Source organism: Arctopsyche grandis, chromosome 5 (assembly GCF_051622035.1).
Source record: "Arctopsyche grandis isolate Sample6627 chromosome 5, ASM5162203v2, whole genome shotgun sequence".
NCBI classification, from domain to species: Eukaryota; Metazoa; Arthropoda; class Insecta; order Trichoptera; family Hydropsychidae; genus Arctopsyche; species Arctopsyche grandis.
In genome coordinates, this window is record NC_135359.1 from 16,917,350 (window position 1) to 16,936,027 (window position 18,678).

Below are 18,678 nucleotides of genomic sequence, written 5' to 3' on the forward strand. Positions count from 1 at the left end.
GAAAGATCAAAAAAAAAAAAAGGGTGCATGGTAAACGGTACATACTCACTTAATTTGCGCGAGCAGGATACAACAGGAACAAGAGGAACAGGCTTTTCCTCCCGTATTAATGTGCGCGCGCAGAATACGGGAGGAAAAGCCTGTTCCTCTTGTTTCTGTTGTATCCTGCTCGCGCAACTTAAGTGAGTATGTACCGTTTACCATGCACCCTTTTTTATCTTTCGACTTAAGATCTTTCGATTTACGATCTTTGCCTTCCGATATTTGCGTTTTCGGGCGTTTCACATTCGGGCCCGTGAGGTAGACCGTGTGTATGCTCCCGCGCATCTGACGCTGACGCCACCCGTTTCAAATCAGGCGCGCAATATCAGGAGCACATGTCATACGCTCCACACCCCCTCCCCCAGTTCCGTGCTACCCCGATTCCCCGCGTCGCCTCAACACGATCGGTCGTCACGCCACATCTCTATGCATAACTTATACTCCTGGTATTCTAAAATTTGATTTTTGAAATCTCCATACTTGTTGATGCACTCGCACATACATACATATGTACGTACAAACATCGTGTCCGTTTTTATATATATATGTATTATTATGTATCGTCGGCTTAGTGACAGAAAGCTTTAACTCAAAAATGCTTGCTCCTTGAAAATCTCTCTATTGTTTTGTGACCTAAATCATTATTCATTAAACTAACCATTATATGAAATGTGTTATTCATTTATGTATTCCATTAAAGAATTTTTGTGTTTTAGTAAGTGCTTTTCCAGTAACAAGCGAAGACATAACTAACTTAATTCGTATTGAAATCTTTAAATTACGTCAAAAATAAATCAGCTTGTTTTTCAAACGACAGAGCGTGTTGAAATCTACCGAGTTGCATTATTAGGTTAAATCAGCCAATTTTTTAACTTAAAGCTTTCTGCCATTTAACAGACGACATGTAGACATTACTAGTGAGTATTTCAGTTTTTTTATCATTGCTGCTGATATATTATCTAAAGAAAATTAGTTTTTATAGATTTTTTTCCTATTACATTGTATGCACAAACATTAAAATAAGATAATACTATAAATAAATACGTAAATACGTAATATGTAAAATACAAAATGATCAGTGGGTCAATAGCTATTAGAATAGCATAAGATTTATTGTGAAAACAATTTATGAACAATAAAAATCATTTAAAAAAAAATCAAAAGGAGTATTCGAAATAAATAGTTCTTTGGATGACATTTTTTTACATAAAAATGGTCCAAATTGTATACAATTCATACTTAGCTTTGGGTATTTGTCTTATGCTTATCTCTCCAAATATACACACGCTCACTATTTACATAAAACGCTTGCTATTTAACCCTACCTTCATTCCAAGAATCACTCTATCGTTGTTGCATTCTTATCTCCCCTATGGCCTCCAATTTACTAGTTTTGGCTATTGATGTTGGTGATATGGTAATGATAATACATAGTATTAAGAAAAAAACATTAAATAGGCGTTTGTAGTGCAGTTTTGTGGTGACGGGGCACTTATATTTTGTAAGTGCCTAGCGTGTAATAAAATCTGAAAATATACATATATATATATGTATATATATATATATGTACATATGTATATTGGATTCCCTTCTTCTTAGGGGTCCAGCGAGAAAGGGGCGTGTGACTCAATATTGTCAGTGGCGCCCTGTGGCGGCCGCCTGGCGCCTCTCCCATCCCTTTCAGCCCAACTTCTACAATCTAATATCCCCTATATAAGCAATTCTACTTTTAGCACTTACGAGTGCTGATTAACTAAAATCTCCCGCAATACAATTATACCCACAAAACGTTGTTCTGGAATTTATATATATACAATATTATATGTATGTATATACAGAGCCGTAGCGATGTTTGTGGCGCCCTTGACAAATATCAAATTTGTCGCCTCTTTATTATTTATTCATTAGATTTAAAGAATTTCTTTATTTAAAATAATATACTGTTGCTTAGGGGTGGGTGGAGGATACAAGTAAAAGGCCAACAGTCGTTTCACAGCATTTATTGATGATTAAGGAGTTACACGCACTGTCCCTGCTCAGTCCAGAATGACCTGATATCGCTTACGTACCGCCTTATAAGGGGTACATCTCTCAGGACGTCTAATCTGTTTACCTACTGTATAGTCACGTATTCGGATATGTATTCCCACGGTATGAGAAGTGCAATCATTGTTTCATGCACTTAGCTTGTCGCTAATCCTTAAAACCACTTACCCCGGTCACACGGTCTCTCAGGACGCTACCTGGTCTAATCCGATCGCAATTACTCGGCGGCTCTGTTTAGTATACGTTACAATACATTTTTTGAAATATATGAAATATTTTAAAATACAAATACAAAAAAAAACAAGATTATTTTTTATATAATAAATGCCCCACATTGACAATTTCGCAATAAATATCAAATTATATAAAAGGAATCAGTGCACTTTGAACACAATTAAAATTTCATGTTTTTTTTATATTTTTGTCGTTTATTTATCATTTATTTAAATTTTTATTAATGTTTGTTTCAAATACATTTTTCTTTATCTTAAACCATATATTTGTCTAGAACGGTAACCTATTAAATTATTAATAACTTAACTATTAATTATTACAGATAAAAAAAGTTAGCAAAGTCTGTTATTATATTATCAAAATTTATATTACTTGCTAATTCACTTTGTATTGATAATATACTTGTATTTGATAATCGGTCTCGACTAAAGCCTTTAATCGACGTTTACTAAAGCTCCTTTCTGCCGAAGCCACTGTCGCAGGCATTGTCGACGTATCTCTAATACGATATTGAGATAGGATTCTTAGAAATCCTATCTATTTTTATCAAATGTAGGCCATTGTGGCGCATTAGGTTCTTCCTGTAATGCCACAATGGTCCAAAACTATTAATAAATAATAAATAAATCTATCCAGTATATTTAAAATATCAATGTGATCCATTCTCCTGTGGTCTTTACCCTCGCAAAAAGTTTGTGATTGGTGCTTTAAACATTTAAGTTCATTTAGAAATCGATACAATCTACTTAAAAGTATTTTTGAGAAAATAGTTTTCTAAATTTTGTTTCCCTTGGTTTTCTAAATTTTGTTCATTAAAGTCAATAAGCCCCCCACCAGTTAAAAATACCATATGTATATACAAATGGATATTTCGAAAACGCATCGAATTAATTTCAAATTTTATGTTTTATTAAAAAAATTTAAATAAAATAGGCGAGGGGCGCCTTCGGCGCCCTTCACTTCGAGCGCCTTTGGCACTCGCCCATTTACCATTGCCTCGCTACGGCACTGTGTATATACATAAATATGTATAGTATATTGTACATACATACATACATAAGTATTTGTCATATAACTTTAACCTTAAGACCAAACTGAAGATAGTAAAAAGAAAAGAAATCTCAATTTTTGTATTTATAATGTAATAAAAAGTCTTCTGGCACAATATATGTAGACTGAAAATGTTTTCATTTGAATAATACACACATGCAATGAAAAGTGACAAATTGCTTTTTTGTATAGTGATGATTCTTTTGGAGATGAATGATGAGCTATGTAGGTTATTTTAACAAATTCATGCAATTAGGTTACTTGTGAAGATCTGTAATGCTTAGGAAAAAAATTATAACTTCTAAACCAATGTCATTTCATAAAATTTAATAGAATAACTTCTTTCGTGACTTGTATGAAAAAATATGTTTTCTAAACCTTGCAGATTTTGGCCTAGACAAAGTTTTTCAGACATCCTTCAATAAATTGAACATGTCTTTCATTACTTTTGATGTATATGTTAAAATAAAAACAACAAAATTCCATGGCATAAATTTATTTTAATCTTTAATTTATACCAGGAAGGCCTAACATTGTACATTTGAAAAAAATATTATTAATATTATGCAAAGTACATAAATACGTATGTATATAGGTAAATTAATATTCACAGAGACATCTGTGGTCAAATTTATAAATTTGCAGCATTTTAAACGATTCAGCGAAATTCTATACATACATATCAATTAATATCCACAGAGACGTTTATGATCAAATTTGTTGTCAAATTTACAGCGTTTTATACAATTCAGCGAAATTCGAGATTTTGCGAGAAAATGGGTAAGGTTGCCAATTTTTTGGAATCGTTTCAATGAAAATCAGATAAATTGGCAAACTCTGATAGCAAACGATCGACCTGGAGTCACAAATTCAGGATCTGGCCAGCAGAAACCAGTGGGATTTGAACCCGTGACCACTCCGTTCAAAGCATTATATCTATTCTGCTGGTTAAATGAAATTACCTTCCCAAAAGCAGAATAGGATAGATAAGTGCCACTTACAGAATTCTTTGAAAATGTATTTTAGTAACATGCCAGGTGTTATTTTGAATTGTACCGATTGATACGTGTACTTTGGAGTATGTAGCAATATTTATTAAGTACATACAATAACATTTCAATTGAATTGAATCATTCCGTTTATTGGCAGCCAAACGTCCTTGAATTAAACCTAATTCAGACAATACATATGTGGCATCTACGTTATATATTATGTAATATGAAATTTATTTTGATTAATTTTTAGTGTATTCATTTGTTGTTTTATTTTTGTATTTCAGAACTAAATAAATGGTACATTGCGACCTTTCATGATGGCACCTGATTCTACGAGCAACGGCACCCAAGCGCGCCTGATTGAAACTATGATCGACACACCAATTTATCCTAAAGAGCATGTGAACAATGCTGGAGTGCAACAGTCCGAGGACCAAATTTTTAAAAGTGACCAGATCGGCAGCAATTTAACACACCGCAATGTAAATAATACCGAGTCAACGAACTGTGATAATAACGAAAGCCTTCAGAATGATGTTTCGACTGAATCTAAAAATTTCAAGTCCGAAATTAGATGGCCCGATCTCATCGTACAGATATTTTTGCATCTTGGATGTGCCTACGGTTTATACTTAATATTGACCACTGCTAGATTTTACACTTCACTTTTTGGTTAGTAATATATTACTTATCCTTAATTTATAACGTATGAATATATCAAATCCTAATATCTAATTGCAGCGTTTGGAACAATTTACACATCTGGTTTTGGCATCACTGCTGGAGCTCACCGTCTGTGGTCTCATCGAGCCTACAAAGCTAAGTGGCCTTTGAGGCTTCTGTTGGTGTTTTTGTTTACGATTACGGGCCAGGTACTTCATTAATCGATGATTTTATTTATATAAGGTTACTTATTTATTGTATGTGTGTACTACATTTTTGTATACTTTCAGCGTGATGTATATACTTGGGCGTTGGATCATCGCGTCCATCACAAGTATAGTGAGACTGACTCGGATCCTCACGATGCACGTCGAGGGTTTTTCTTCTCTCATGTTGGGTGGTTAGTACTGACTCCTCACCCAGATGTGATTGAACGCCGACGTAACGTAGACATGTCGGATTTGGAAGCCGACCCAATTGTTATGTGGCAAAAGAGGTAATACACATACATACAATACCCTTGAAAAATGATTTTGTACGTAACTGTAGAATTAGATGGAAACAATTAGTATCTTGAAAATGATCTCTTTAATAGAAAAGTAAATATTCAAAATCTATATAAAACCAAATTTCATTACGAGCTCAGCACGTTTTCAAACATTGTGCAACACTTTCCTCATTAAAAGTATAAGCCCTAAAATTGATGGGAAGGAATCATACACTGGTAAATTTAGTTAACTCGGAAGCTACATACATAGGTAACATCGGAAGCATTGCTCTATAACAGTTTGGTTCGCAGTAATATGGAGTATGCTTCAGCCATATGGTATCCTTATTACCAAACTCATATAGATCATTTAGAGACAATTCAGAAGCGTTTTCTGTGCCATTTATCTCATAAGACTGGTCTTGTAAGATTGTTACAGACTCTCTTTTTTCAAGATCGTAAGTTTGTCTCATCGCAGAAAGGTTTCTGATTTGTAACTTTTATACAAGACAGCTAATGGTGTCCTTGACACATCTGTTTTGAAAATTCGAAATTAATTTTAACTTTAATGCCCGATTCAACAGATGTAAAAATCTTTTTTATCCACCAATTTGTCATAACACACCATTTAATAGTGCAATCGCACGGATATGCAGTCTTTATGATGGTATGGATGATTGTCCCAACCTTTTTGCTGAATCTTTCAGTACTTTTAGGGCTAGGAATCAAATCTGTGGTTGATTTGCTTCTTCACCTTCATTGTCATTCATTATTTATTAATTTTAATATGTTTTTATAATTTTTCTTTTTTGTTTTCTTTGTATGTGTGCCAATTTAAATAAATAAATTACCTTAAAAAATGACTACTATACATATGTACTATGTATGTATTCTGTTCCTTAATAGTTACGGAACACTTTACTTTTTAATTATTGTGTTCATTTTCAAAATACTAATTGTCTAATTGTTTCCGCCCCATACTTTATAATATGAATAAGATTTCACAAAGAAGATCACAATTAAACAACATGTTTTGTGATTAATTTATAAGAGACCCGACAAAAGCGCTGGTACCAAAACCGCCGTGACATTGTTGTCGGAACAAGACCGCCCCGACGAAGCTGCACATGGGAATCCAAATAAACCATTCTTGAAAAGTAAACTCATCGTTGGCATTTTTTGGGTGTTCCGTTAATATTCCAGGTATTCCTTTAGGGAACTTACATAGGTAAATATGTGCAGCTGCATCGGATTAAACACGTATTAAGGTATGTTAATACCTAGTCGGCACATATAGGCAGCGGCAGACAACCTGCAAGTACGGAGAGTATTCTTTGGAATATTCTATATGACGCGTATGAATGCGTGAATACACATGCGCGAATGGAGTATGAATGTGTCCATATAGAATGTACCAAAGGATACTCTCCGTACTTGCAGGTTGCCTGCTGCTGCCGATACATGCTGACAAGGTATGAACAGACCTTTATCGGTATATTTTGCAAGTATTAAAGTGCTCTTTGATTTTTGCACTAAGTATTAAAAGCTGTTGATTTTCTTTATCCATATATATTATATTACAAGATAATACAACAGCTGCAACGGTTTAGATATCAAATTTCATTGATTATCTTGAGTATGTAAATTTTTATCGATAAGCAATTCGAAAAACCAAAAAAGCAATTGCTTTATTTTTTTTATTTTTCTGCTGGTGAGCTTATCCTGGTGATATTGACTACCACTGTTCCAGGTGGATTTGTTAAGGCGGTTTTTAGTTCCGGTGCTATGGTCGGGGTGCCCAATTTACACATTTTGAAAGCAGTTGTTACGTTAACATTACCATCTTCAATTGTATACATCTTAAAATGATTTTATTTTTATGTTGCAGGCTATATATACCCCTATTTGCAATTCTCAATATTGGACTACCAGTTTTGTTGCCAGTTTGGTTATGGCAGGAGGCTTTGTGGGTCAGTTTTTGGGTGAATTTCAATTGCCGTTTCACTGTTACACTTAATATTGCATTTTTCGTTAATAGTGTTGCTCATATGTGGGGTCAAAAACCATATGACAAGTAAGTGTTATGCATATGCTATTTATTATCTTGTATCTCACTAATGTGTAGACATTGAATTATTCTAATTGGGTTTTTATATATTTCAGACATATTAGCCCAGTAGAAAATTTGGCTGTTGCTATAGCAGCTCTTGGCGAAGGTTGGCATAACTATCATCATGTGTTCCCATGGGATTATAAAACTAGCGAGTTAGGGTCTTACTCATTCAATATCACCACTGCATTTATCGACTTCTTTGCAAAAGTCGGTTGGGCATATGATAGTAAGTGTTTAGAAAAATGTATTCTTAAATTACTATACTTTGTCATATTTCTAACATAAAAATTATTTTAGGAAAATCAGTATCTCCTACAATGATAGCTCGTCGTGCTGAAAGGTGCGGTGATGGTAGTTACCCACTTGATCATCACGATCCAAATGTTGTTCCAGTGTGGGGATATGGTGATAAAGATATACCACATGAAGATTTGATCGAATTAGAGAACATGGGTGAACATTCTGAAAAATAAATTTTGCCCGAAGATATTTTTTAAGTTTATTGTAATTATTTAAAATTATTATATTGCAATAAGATTTAGTTATTTAATTGTTTCATGGTTATAATTTAATACAATTTAAATGATACATGAATGGTTTAAGTTTATTTTTTTCACAATCATGCGTTATTTTATTTGTTGGTGCCATTTATGAATTTTAATTTCATTGCACTACGTATGATTTGTATTATTATTTTTTTTAATAACCATTGGAATTTAATGTTTTTTTTTTGGGTTAACTTAAATTTACCACTTTTTAAAAATGCGTAAATACATATTTCATTAAAAGTTGTTGAAAAATGTTGCTTTATTAGGATTGTACAATTACTGAAGCTTTAATATTTTACAATATATTATACGTGTGTATGTATTTCACTTATTTTCTGTTTTAATCATATTTTCGGTATTAAAATTATCTTACTGTATGTATATTCTACCATAGTGTAATCAAATAATAATAATTTTTAATTCTGATTATATGTTTTTGTTTTTGCTACCTCTTAGATTTTATTTTTTAGTTTTGTATCGTTTATGTCTAATAAATATTGCCTAATAATTATAATAATCTATTATAAAAAAATGTTGTTTATTAATTACTGCTTGAAATTGAGCCATCAACTTATTGTCTTATGTGAGATGCAATATTCGAGTTCACACAAAAAAGTTACCCATATAAGAGACTACTCATATGATTTTTCTTGACAAATATTAAATAAATCGTAAAATCGATGCACACATTAATTAAATATAACAAACAGCTATTGTATTTTTCCCTCGTTCTTATATATGTATATCCATGAATTCAAAAGTTTGGCTCACCAATTAGCTAGTAGAGAATTTTATTTAATAAATATTCTTTTTATTGTATTTTAATCTATACAAAATCAAAATAGAGCTTCAAATGAAATAAATACTTACATGTATACATTTCTATATATACCATTAATCTGCTACATAAATACATACCTAACTACATATGTAGATGCACAAATGCTATCCATATATGTACATACATAGCATATAGCATTGGCAGTTATGGGCATTACGTTTTAAAGAAATTTTTCTTTTTATTTCATTTATCGTTGGCGCAAAAGATGCATACTTTCTAAAGAACAGGTGCTATTTTTTTGTCCATTGTATAATTGTAATATATAAAATAATCCATGAAAATGTTGCAAATCTATTGGACCATATTACGAGGCCTTGAAAGTCAAAAGTGTTAGTATTTTTATAAAATTCATGATATTGTACAATAGAAGATGATCCCAAATGTTCCAGGGAGTATTTTTTTTATATCATATGTATATTTAACACTAAAATAAATACTTGTGGAAGACTTTGCTTATTTACCGCTATTAAAAATATTCCAAACGAATCAATGCCATCATTTCAAAATCAAGTTTGGATACGATTCATAGTTTTATCTAATATCCCAAATTATCGAGAAATAAGCCAAAATTTCCGATGTACATACATATATGTAAAATATATGCACATTCAAGTATTTCTCCTATTAATACAATTAATTGATTTTTTTACAATTCTTTGTACATATGTATTTTACGTTATATTTTGGTCTACATTAGATTTTATTTATTTCAGCTTATGTATTTTACTTTAATATAAGATACACAGTTACAGAAAATTCGCGTATTAAATATTTTAATCATATTATAATCACATTTTAGTTATTATTTTTCCTCACAACATTCCAATAGAACAAATCCTAATGACTGAATGATTTTTCAATGCCATATATAAGGGTAAGCAAAGTTGCGAAATATTCAACCTTTGATATCATCGAATGTATTTATAATGAATGCACATAAATTTAATTGTTTGAGCCCGTTACTATGGTACATATACATACATTAGTTGTTTATACCAGGTGTTAAAATTTAAAGTATTTAAGCACAAATTCACATATACAAAAGTGATTTTTACGTATGAATCCTTGACGCATATATGCATTTGTAAAAGTGGCGTTCTGTGGAAATCTTCCCGTTTTTATCGCACTGCCTTACTTACGTGTGCGCGAGCAGGATACAAGGGAACTAGGTGACATCATACCGAGTCCCTTTGTATCCTGCTCGCGCAAACGTAGTAAGGCTGTGCGATAAAAACAGATTTTCACGGCACGGCACTGATATGTACATATGTATTGAGACCGGAAAAATGCACAAGGAGAACTAACACAATAAAATCGCACAAAAAAGCCTCAAGGGTTATTTGTATGTTATCTGAGGGTGCTAACCTTTTTTTGTGGAATTCTATTGCGTTAGTTATTTTTTGAGCAACTTTTAAAATTAGGACTTCTCAAAACTGCGCTACTATTCAGTGCAATTTGGTGCATCTTTCCGGGAACCCATATGCATGTAGATGTCAACAGCAGAAGTTGATACTTTGGAATACAACGTGATCCTGAATGTGTCTTAACTTTGACACTGTTAGTTATGAGTTATTGATAGCTTCAGATTTCATTTTTAAGTAGTATTTTACTCGGTGACCCTTACGGCATTGATGAAGACTCGAAAAATGAACTCGTACCAGGAAAATATTCCAGGCTGGAAGGTAATACGGGACAAGTACTCATAAGCACGTCTACCCCCACTCCTAATCTTAGAGTTTGTACACACTCAGTCTACATATATATCATTTTTCGAGTCTTCATCAACTCAAGAGTTTGTGGACCCCATTTTACTTACCACTTCCATCGTCAATTCCACCAATTGATCATCACCTGATCAATCACTGCAAATCCTCCGTACAATCTGGATCTGACGCCGTTTGACTTTCATCTATTATTTTTTTATATAATATTGAATATAAACATATTACATTTTATTACGTATTCGTTTCAATAAAAAAAGAGAAAAGTTGCCGCTTAACCCTTTTAATGCTGATCAACGCTGAATCGGTGTTTTGCTGACAAGTCCACGGGCTTGCAAAACGCCGATAGGCGTTTTATATTGAGCATGTACAAAGTAAACAAGAATACTACCTGCTAAGCTTTTAAAGGTAGCATTGAAAAAAAAATGCATTGAACATAGGTCGTGTAATCCATGTCATTCATTTCTCAACGTTTATAAAGACTCGTTGACACCGAAATTTCTGAATTTATAACTAGAGGTAGGATCGGAAGCGTGCCGTTTATTGTTCAATTGTTGTAAATGCTTTGTAAAAAAGGTTCGGCAAACCTTTAACAATGCATTTACAAAATTTGAACAATAAACGGCCCCCTCAGGGTCCGGGCTTTATTTATAACCATAGCAAAATTAAGGTCATACCTATCCAGCACGACCCGTATCCTGCAGGTGTCCTGCAAGTGCGGATAGTATTCTTTGGTACATTATATGAACGTATTCATACTTCATTCGCATTTACGCATTCATGCGCGTCCATATAGAATGTACTAAAGAAAACTGTCCGCACTTGCAGGATACTTGCAGGATTCGGGTCGTGCTGGATAGGTATGAACAGACCTTTATCCGATGGAAATCCCTAACTGCTGAGTATTTTACATTGTGGCTTGGAATTTAGATTGTGAGCATTACATTTTAACAACAACGAAGAAGATGGAACTAGTTTTGGAAAAATACATTAATCAATAGACTTCTTTCGTTTATTTTATATTGTTGCAAGATATATTAGAGAGTCTAAACACACCTCTACAAAACTCGAAATCCTCGGCGGTAGTCATCTAGGGCTTGTTTGGATTAGCTACAATTTTTATACCTGCTTTCTATTGCATTTCTAAATAATTCTAGTTGGAAATGTTGGCGAAATTTTCAACGTGGCAGGATTTCAACAGAAAATACGTCACACTGAAAGGGTTGAAGAAAACAAAAAAGTTAAAATGACTTATTATTTTATAATATTAAATAATTTTCAAGCTAAAAATTGCATCAGTGTGTTGTCACACACCCTATGAAGCGAATAGTTGGTAAATCAGTCCAACTGGTTGAATCAGAATCAGTCAATGCGAGTTTTCCAAGCGGATAGCGCGCAGTGCACTCTCTCGCTTGGTCTTGTACTGTCACGAAGTCGAACTCATGTTCTTGTAAACATTCAACAAACTCAGGTAAAATTTAACTGATTTTGTATGTGTTTTTTTGAGCTACAAACAATTATTTTCTGTTATTTTATCCTGAATTAATAACGAAACTAAGAATGTAAAAGTATATTTATTTTAAGAATTTCTTCAGATAATATAGAACTGTATTGATTCTGAATGGCAATTGTAATATTTGGTACAACAATTAATTATATTTAATTTATTTATTTATATATGATATATATTTTGATTAATATTTATAAAATCTAAAGTACATACGTTGATATCATGTACATACATTTAACGATAAATTAATAAACTAAACAGATAATTACTCCATAATTTGTATATAATCACTATAATATAAATTAACTGCACTTGTCGCATTCGATATTGCAAAATTTAAACCAGAGTCTCCACATCATAACATATAATTTTTTTGTTAATAATAAATTATTTGAACACGCTCACATGTAGTAGAACATAATATGCATGATAATATGACCTCTAATTTACGATTCGTATTGAAATGATAAACGTTAATAAACGCAATAGATTAAATTTGAAACAATGCTTTGCCATTTGACCTGAATTTGAACTACTCGTCAACGTTCGTTTACTGATCGCGGAAATTTTATACACATGTTTTTCGTAAAACCTACTACGACGATACACCGAAATGATATTTTAAATATAATTCTAGACAACATGGTCGAAGAATCGAGCACTGAAAAGGCGCTGAACAGAAGAGAAGCAAATTGGCCAAATGTTCTATTCTTCATACACATTCACTTACTGTCCTTGCATGGATTATATTTAGCTTTCACAGACGCCAGACTCTTCACAAACATTTTCTGTAAGTTCCTTTATATTATGACACATTTTATTTTTTACTATAAACGTACAGTTCGCGTCCTTATAGTCCGTCTGGACTAGGCAAAATGATAAACATAGGATTTCAAAAGGAATTTCTTCGTTGTTGGTCTGAATAGTCCATTGGAGAACAAATGTCCTAAGGACCTTATTAATCTGAACAGCGTTTTAATGATTACAATAAATCACCAGAACCAAATATACATACATAATGCTTCACAATTTTCCTGCAGTTAACTTCAATTATATTAAAAGTCCTTTTATTTTATAATTTATTTTTCCCACTGATGTTTCAATGAGCAAAAGAAAAATTTTAAGGACACAATATTTTCGAAGTATACATATGCACTTACTTGTTAAATAATACACGTAAACACTCGGTGACTCGCATTTCATTCACATTGATGCAAACGATGCCGTTTTAATTGTCTGTAATTGACAAAAAATGCAGTTATCTTTACTATATAAACAGTAAAATGCAATATGTAATGGTTTTTAATGCGTAGGGCAAACGTGCACGACTATATACTTTGATGACTACCAGAATTATTTAGCGTTTCGTCTCATGCTCTTGCTCTTGCATTTTCCAAGGCCTCCAACAAATACTTGAACATGTTACGAAAGTGCATTAACGAGTATTTAAAACTAAATACGGCATAGTGTTGATGTAACTTATATTTGTTTAGATGTTAATATTAAAGAATGCATTACTATACAGTGATATAGATAAACATCAGAGAATTATTAAATTAATTCATAATATGTATATTGGGAAATCTCATATTATTAAATGCTAAATATTATAATGTTTCAATCGCTTACGGTTTCCTAATAAATACATATGTTATAAATCAATATAATAATTTCATAATATCACCGAATGCATTCTATTAGCAAAACCCGAAACCTCGTGCTTATTATCCAAATGCAAATTTATAAGGAATTCAACCTTTTCTTCTAGTGCTAAATTTACATATCCACAACGTATACATGAAGTTCTCATGAAAATGCTTCACAAAGCAATCCTGCATAATGTTGAATATTTAACATAAAATTGGTTCTTTACTGTGTGCACTATTGGAGTTTGTCATTGTGGTTCTGCACAATCATGCTACAATTATTTTGCGATGTACATACTTCGTCTTAGACATGTTTCAAATGCCCTTCACATCGTCTCGTCATTTTTTAACGCAAATATGATCCAACTTTGTCGGAAATCTACTATTATATTATTATTGTAATCTTCTTTTTTTTGAGATTTTACATGCTAGTTATTACTAAATAAATACTAAAAACATTTGTACGAATCTTTTATATGTACTACGCAATTATACATATGATTAATAATATGAATTCAATCCCCAATTTATAAAGTCACAACTAATTTTAATAATCATAATAGTTATTCTGTTAAAAAATGCCAAGACAGGCAATTTAACTTCAAAATAACTTTCAACTGAAAATAAAACAATATACAGGATAGATTATTGTATCATATATGTATATTAACTGACTTAATTGAGAATGAACTATACTAAAATAAGCTAAAAAAATGTATAAAATATAAAATTTTCTTCATTTGTACAGTATTCTTTAATTTAAATTTTCTTCATTTGTAATTTTATGTTGTTAAAGGTTTGTTCCTGGTGTTATGTGGATTGCTTGGGGCTACTTGTGGAGCTCACAGACTATGGGCACATGCTACATATCAAGCCAATTTTGGGCTAAAAATATTACTGATGATTTTGCAGACCCTCGTTGGACAGGTGATATACTTTTGTCAAGGATTTTCTTATAAATTGTGTATTTAACATTGATTATTTATTCAGAATGGTCAGTTTCATTTAAATTTTTTCGATATATGTACTTTCAAGTGAGTTTCCATGTTTAACGAATGCGCATTTTAATGTAATATTGCCGACAGTAGCACTATTGTTGAACGGAAATGATTTTTTAAATTCGTGACCCTAATTTAACCTTAGTTTTGCCACCGAAATATAAATATATGTACATACAATATATCTTTGAAGTTCATTGGTTTACATTTCTGATCAGTTGTTTTTTTATTATATGAATTTTTTTGTAATATTTAAAAGTTTATTATACAAAAAACATGTGCAAAGATTTTACATGGGTAGCAAAGTTGAACATATGTATGTATGTATATCAATGCACTAAAAGATTAAATAGGGTGAATATTTTATTTTTATTTTCACATTTAGGGTAGTATATACGACTGGGTAGTGGATCATAGATTACACCATGCTCATTATGGTACAGATGGTGATCCTTATAACTGTCAAAAAGGATTCACTTTTGCACACATATACACTCACCTTCAGTCTTTAAGCCCACGTCAGCAAAAATTGACTACTGAAATAGATGTATCTGACTTAGAAAAAGACTCAGTGGTCATGTTCCAAAAGAGGTACTACAACTTTATTATATATTATATATGTATATATGATGTAAATGAACATACATATACTCATTTATATGTATTTATCATAATATGTATTTTATATAATCTTTTCTTCCAAAGGTTTTATTGGATTCTATATCCAATAATATTTTTACTTTTACCTATCAACGCTCCTGTTGATTATTGGGGTGATAGTATCATGAATTCAGTATTCATTATGGGATTTTTGAGATATGCACTTGTAATTAATGGTTCTTGGTTAATCAATAGTGCTTCTATTGTATGGGGTCTTAATCCTGAAGACAAGTAAGTCAAAATATGTCATTTTATATTTGTAATATGTATGTATATGTACATATTTATACATACATATGTACATATGATATTAAATATTGTGTCCTATTTAGAAATCCAGCTGAATCAAACCTAGTATTTGTATTAAACAAGAGTTACTGGCCACAGTATCATTATCTTTTGCCTTGGGATTATAAATGTGGAGAATTTGGATCATACGGTGCGTTTTGAAATAAAAATTTACATCACGTATAACACGAATTCTCAACTTATCATATTTGAATTCAGGTTCTGGATGCTCCACTAATTTTATTAGAGTATGGGCTGCTTTAGGCTGGGCCACTGGATTGAGGACTATGGAACCAGACGCTATCAAAGGAGCATTATCTAATTTTGTATCATCAGGCCGCACGATTGTTGATTGCTTAAAAGAAGCTGAAAATCTTCATCCTCCGGCCCAAGACCATTTTCTAAGCAAAAGCACTGCATTTAATTGAGAACATACTGGATGATTATTGTTAACTAAGGCATGTAATAATTACATGACTCAGTCAATTATGAACTGCCTACAAGAGCTTTTAATTTTTATTTAACAGCTGTTTATTTATTTATATTTTAATAAAATCATCATTTAGAATGTCTTTTTATTATTGTGAAGGAAATACAAAGCTCTAAAACGGTGGGGCGGTTACCAAAGTTTTAACATTACAAGCTTTATTTTCTATTTATGAAATCTATACAAAAAATTAATGTAATTTATGAAAATAAACATGTTTCGATATACATATTATTTTGACGATTTTTCCCATTTCAATTCCAAATTAAAATTTATTAAAAATGGTAGCAGTTGTGTTTTCAAACATGTACATATGTACATATACATATATAATATATAATTTCGAAAGAGACTTTGTATGTAAATATACATATATGTATGTTTATAAGTATCTTTGGTTGGGAATCGTATACAAGTCAAAATTTCTATGACAACGAGTCGCGTTTTTTTTTTATTCAAATAAATTTAATAAAAAAGCTAATGAATATATTACAAATACTGAGCGAAGCCGGGTAAAACAACAAGTATTCTCTAAAAGCGTTGGAATGTAATTTAAGTTTTCCTGTTCAAAAAATAAAACTGTCAATAAATATGATTATATCTTTTTTTTATTTAAGGAAAATCAACAGTCTTAATTACAAAACAGAACAAATAATAAAGTAAATAACAAAAGACCAATTACAGGTTTCCGCTGGTAGTAATAAACTAAAGCATACACGTAATCATACATGAAATTTCAAATAAACATAAGAAAAAACATAGAAATTTAATTAAAAGATTATTCAAAAAATGATTTAACTATTGCTCGCCTTGCTTTTGCTCATGCGTATTATCAAAAATATCAAGGTTATGATCTCTCGCTAATCGAATAAAGGTTTTATTTGCTCGCCACATAAAAGAGTTTTGTCTATAATTAGAGCTCGCATACGGAATTGCAATTGGGGCATAGGTACGCGACGATCTACTCGGTATTTTTAAATATATTTTAGATAGGAGTAACGGACAATCGATTAAGCCAGATAATAATTTCATAAGATATGTAATATCTGCTATTTCTCTTCTATGCTGGAGTGTAAATTTAAATTTAAAATCTGTAGAAATACGTAAGATAAATCCTAATTACCGAAGCGCCTTCGAGACGATATAATCGATGTTTTTATCAAACAGTAAGTGCGAATCATGGAGCACACCAAGGTCACGAATTACCGTGTTTCTTTGTAAACGTTTTCCCTTTAGGATATAATCGTTCAATAAGGGATTCCGTTTTCGACTGAAAGTTACAACGCTGCATTTGGTGGGATTGAGCTCCAGGTGATTAAAGGTGCAGTATTTCTCTAGATTAATAAGATCAGCTTGAAGAGAACTTCAGGAGATGCAACTGCCGTAAAGATTTTCATGTCATCAGCGAAGCAAAGTAATTTCGAATGAGTAAGACATGTACTGATGTCATTAATGAAAATTAAGAAGAGTAAGGGCGCAAGCGAAGAACCTTGGGGTACTCCACTAGGTATGTTGAACCAACCGGAAATATAATTGTTAATAACAACTGCTTGAGAGCGGTTGCCAATGTAAGAAGAAAACCATCGAAGTAGGTCACCCCTGATACCTACATATGTTAGATAATTTTAAAATTAAAATGTCGTGCCGAATCCGATCAAAAGCTTTACTGTATATGACATCTACTTGAGCACCCTTGTCCATTAACTCAGTTAGTTCGTCATTCAATAAAATAATATTTGAGACCGTTGAGCGGTTCATATGCGTATAGTGTTGTAAGTGGAGAATATTCTCGAAGAACGAGAGTATTCCGAGAATATTTTCCAAAAGATTATTCGCCGAGAATTTTCTTGGTTATAAAACTAGATAGTTTATTACCTTTTTAGATGATTCTAGGATATTTTCTGGACCTAACAGGAGTAATAGGACTTTCTAGAATGTCTGAGAGCATTTTGAATGACATTTTTTCATTCTGACGACACTGAGACAATACCACCATGAACGTTTTCCGCGAAATTCTCACAGGAATGCAATGCTTATTAACTCTGGAAGCAATAAATTATACATATTTTTATTGCTTTGGTGAATATATTCCAATGAAATTGTTCCCACTTACTGATTTTATCATTCTTTTAAACTTAACACACAAGATCGTAAAAAAATATTTTATACATTTCCTCCCTCATCTTTAAAGTTCACACGAATTTATCAATTTACTTTCAAAGTTTTAGAAGAAATTTTTTAATACAGATTTTGTATGAATTTGGGTATTTTAATTGTTATAACATCAGTGCGTACTTTTAAAACACATTACATTATATGAAAAGGTAAATTTATTAAGTTTAGAAACTA

General features: G+C 31.8%; 2 protein-coding genes across 2 annotated transcripts in view; both read left to right on the forward strand.

Annotated features, from left to right (window-relative positions):
• Positions 1–9,805, forward strand: part of LOC143912255 (acyl-CoA Delta-9 desaturase-like) — a 28,756-nt gene extending 18,951 nt beyond the window's left edge. Inside the window, exons 2-7 of the mRNA XM_077431530.1 lie at positions 4,652–5,039; positions 5,109–5,239; positions 5,321–5,526; positions 7,406–7,591; positions 7,681–7,856; positions 7,928–9,805. Coding sequence (XP_077287656.1) covers positions 4,682–5,039; positions 5,109–5,239; positions 5,321–5,526; positions 7,406–7,591; positions 7,681–7,856; positions 7,928–8,103 — 1,233 coding nt within the window. The 5' untranslated portion in view covers positions 4,652–4,681 and the 3' untranslated portion in view covers positions 8,104–9,805. The remainder of the gene's footprint in view (positions 1–4,651; positions 5,040–5,108; positions 5,240–5,320; positions 5,527–7,405; positions 7,592–7,680; positions 7,857–7,927) is intronic.
• Positions 9,806–12,052: 2,247 nt separating this feature from the next.
• LOC143912078 (acyl-CoA Delta-9 desaturase) lies at positions 12,053–16,943 on the forward strand. Its single transcript, XM_077431250.1, has 7 exons — positions 12,053–12,211; positions 12,888–13,040; positions 14,693–14,823; positions 15,280–15,485; positions 15,600–15,785; positions 15,887–15,993; positions 16,062–16,943. The coding sequence occupies exons 2-7, from the start codon at positions 12,893–12,895 to the stop codon at positions 16,268–16,270; spliced, it is 987 nt and encodes a 328-aa protein (XP_077287376.1). The 5' UTR covers positions 12,053–12,211; positions 12,888–12,892; the 3' UTR covers positions 16,271–16,943.
• The last annotated feature ends 1,735 nt before the right edge of the window (positions 16,944–18,678 follow it).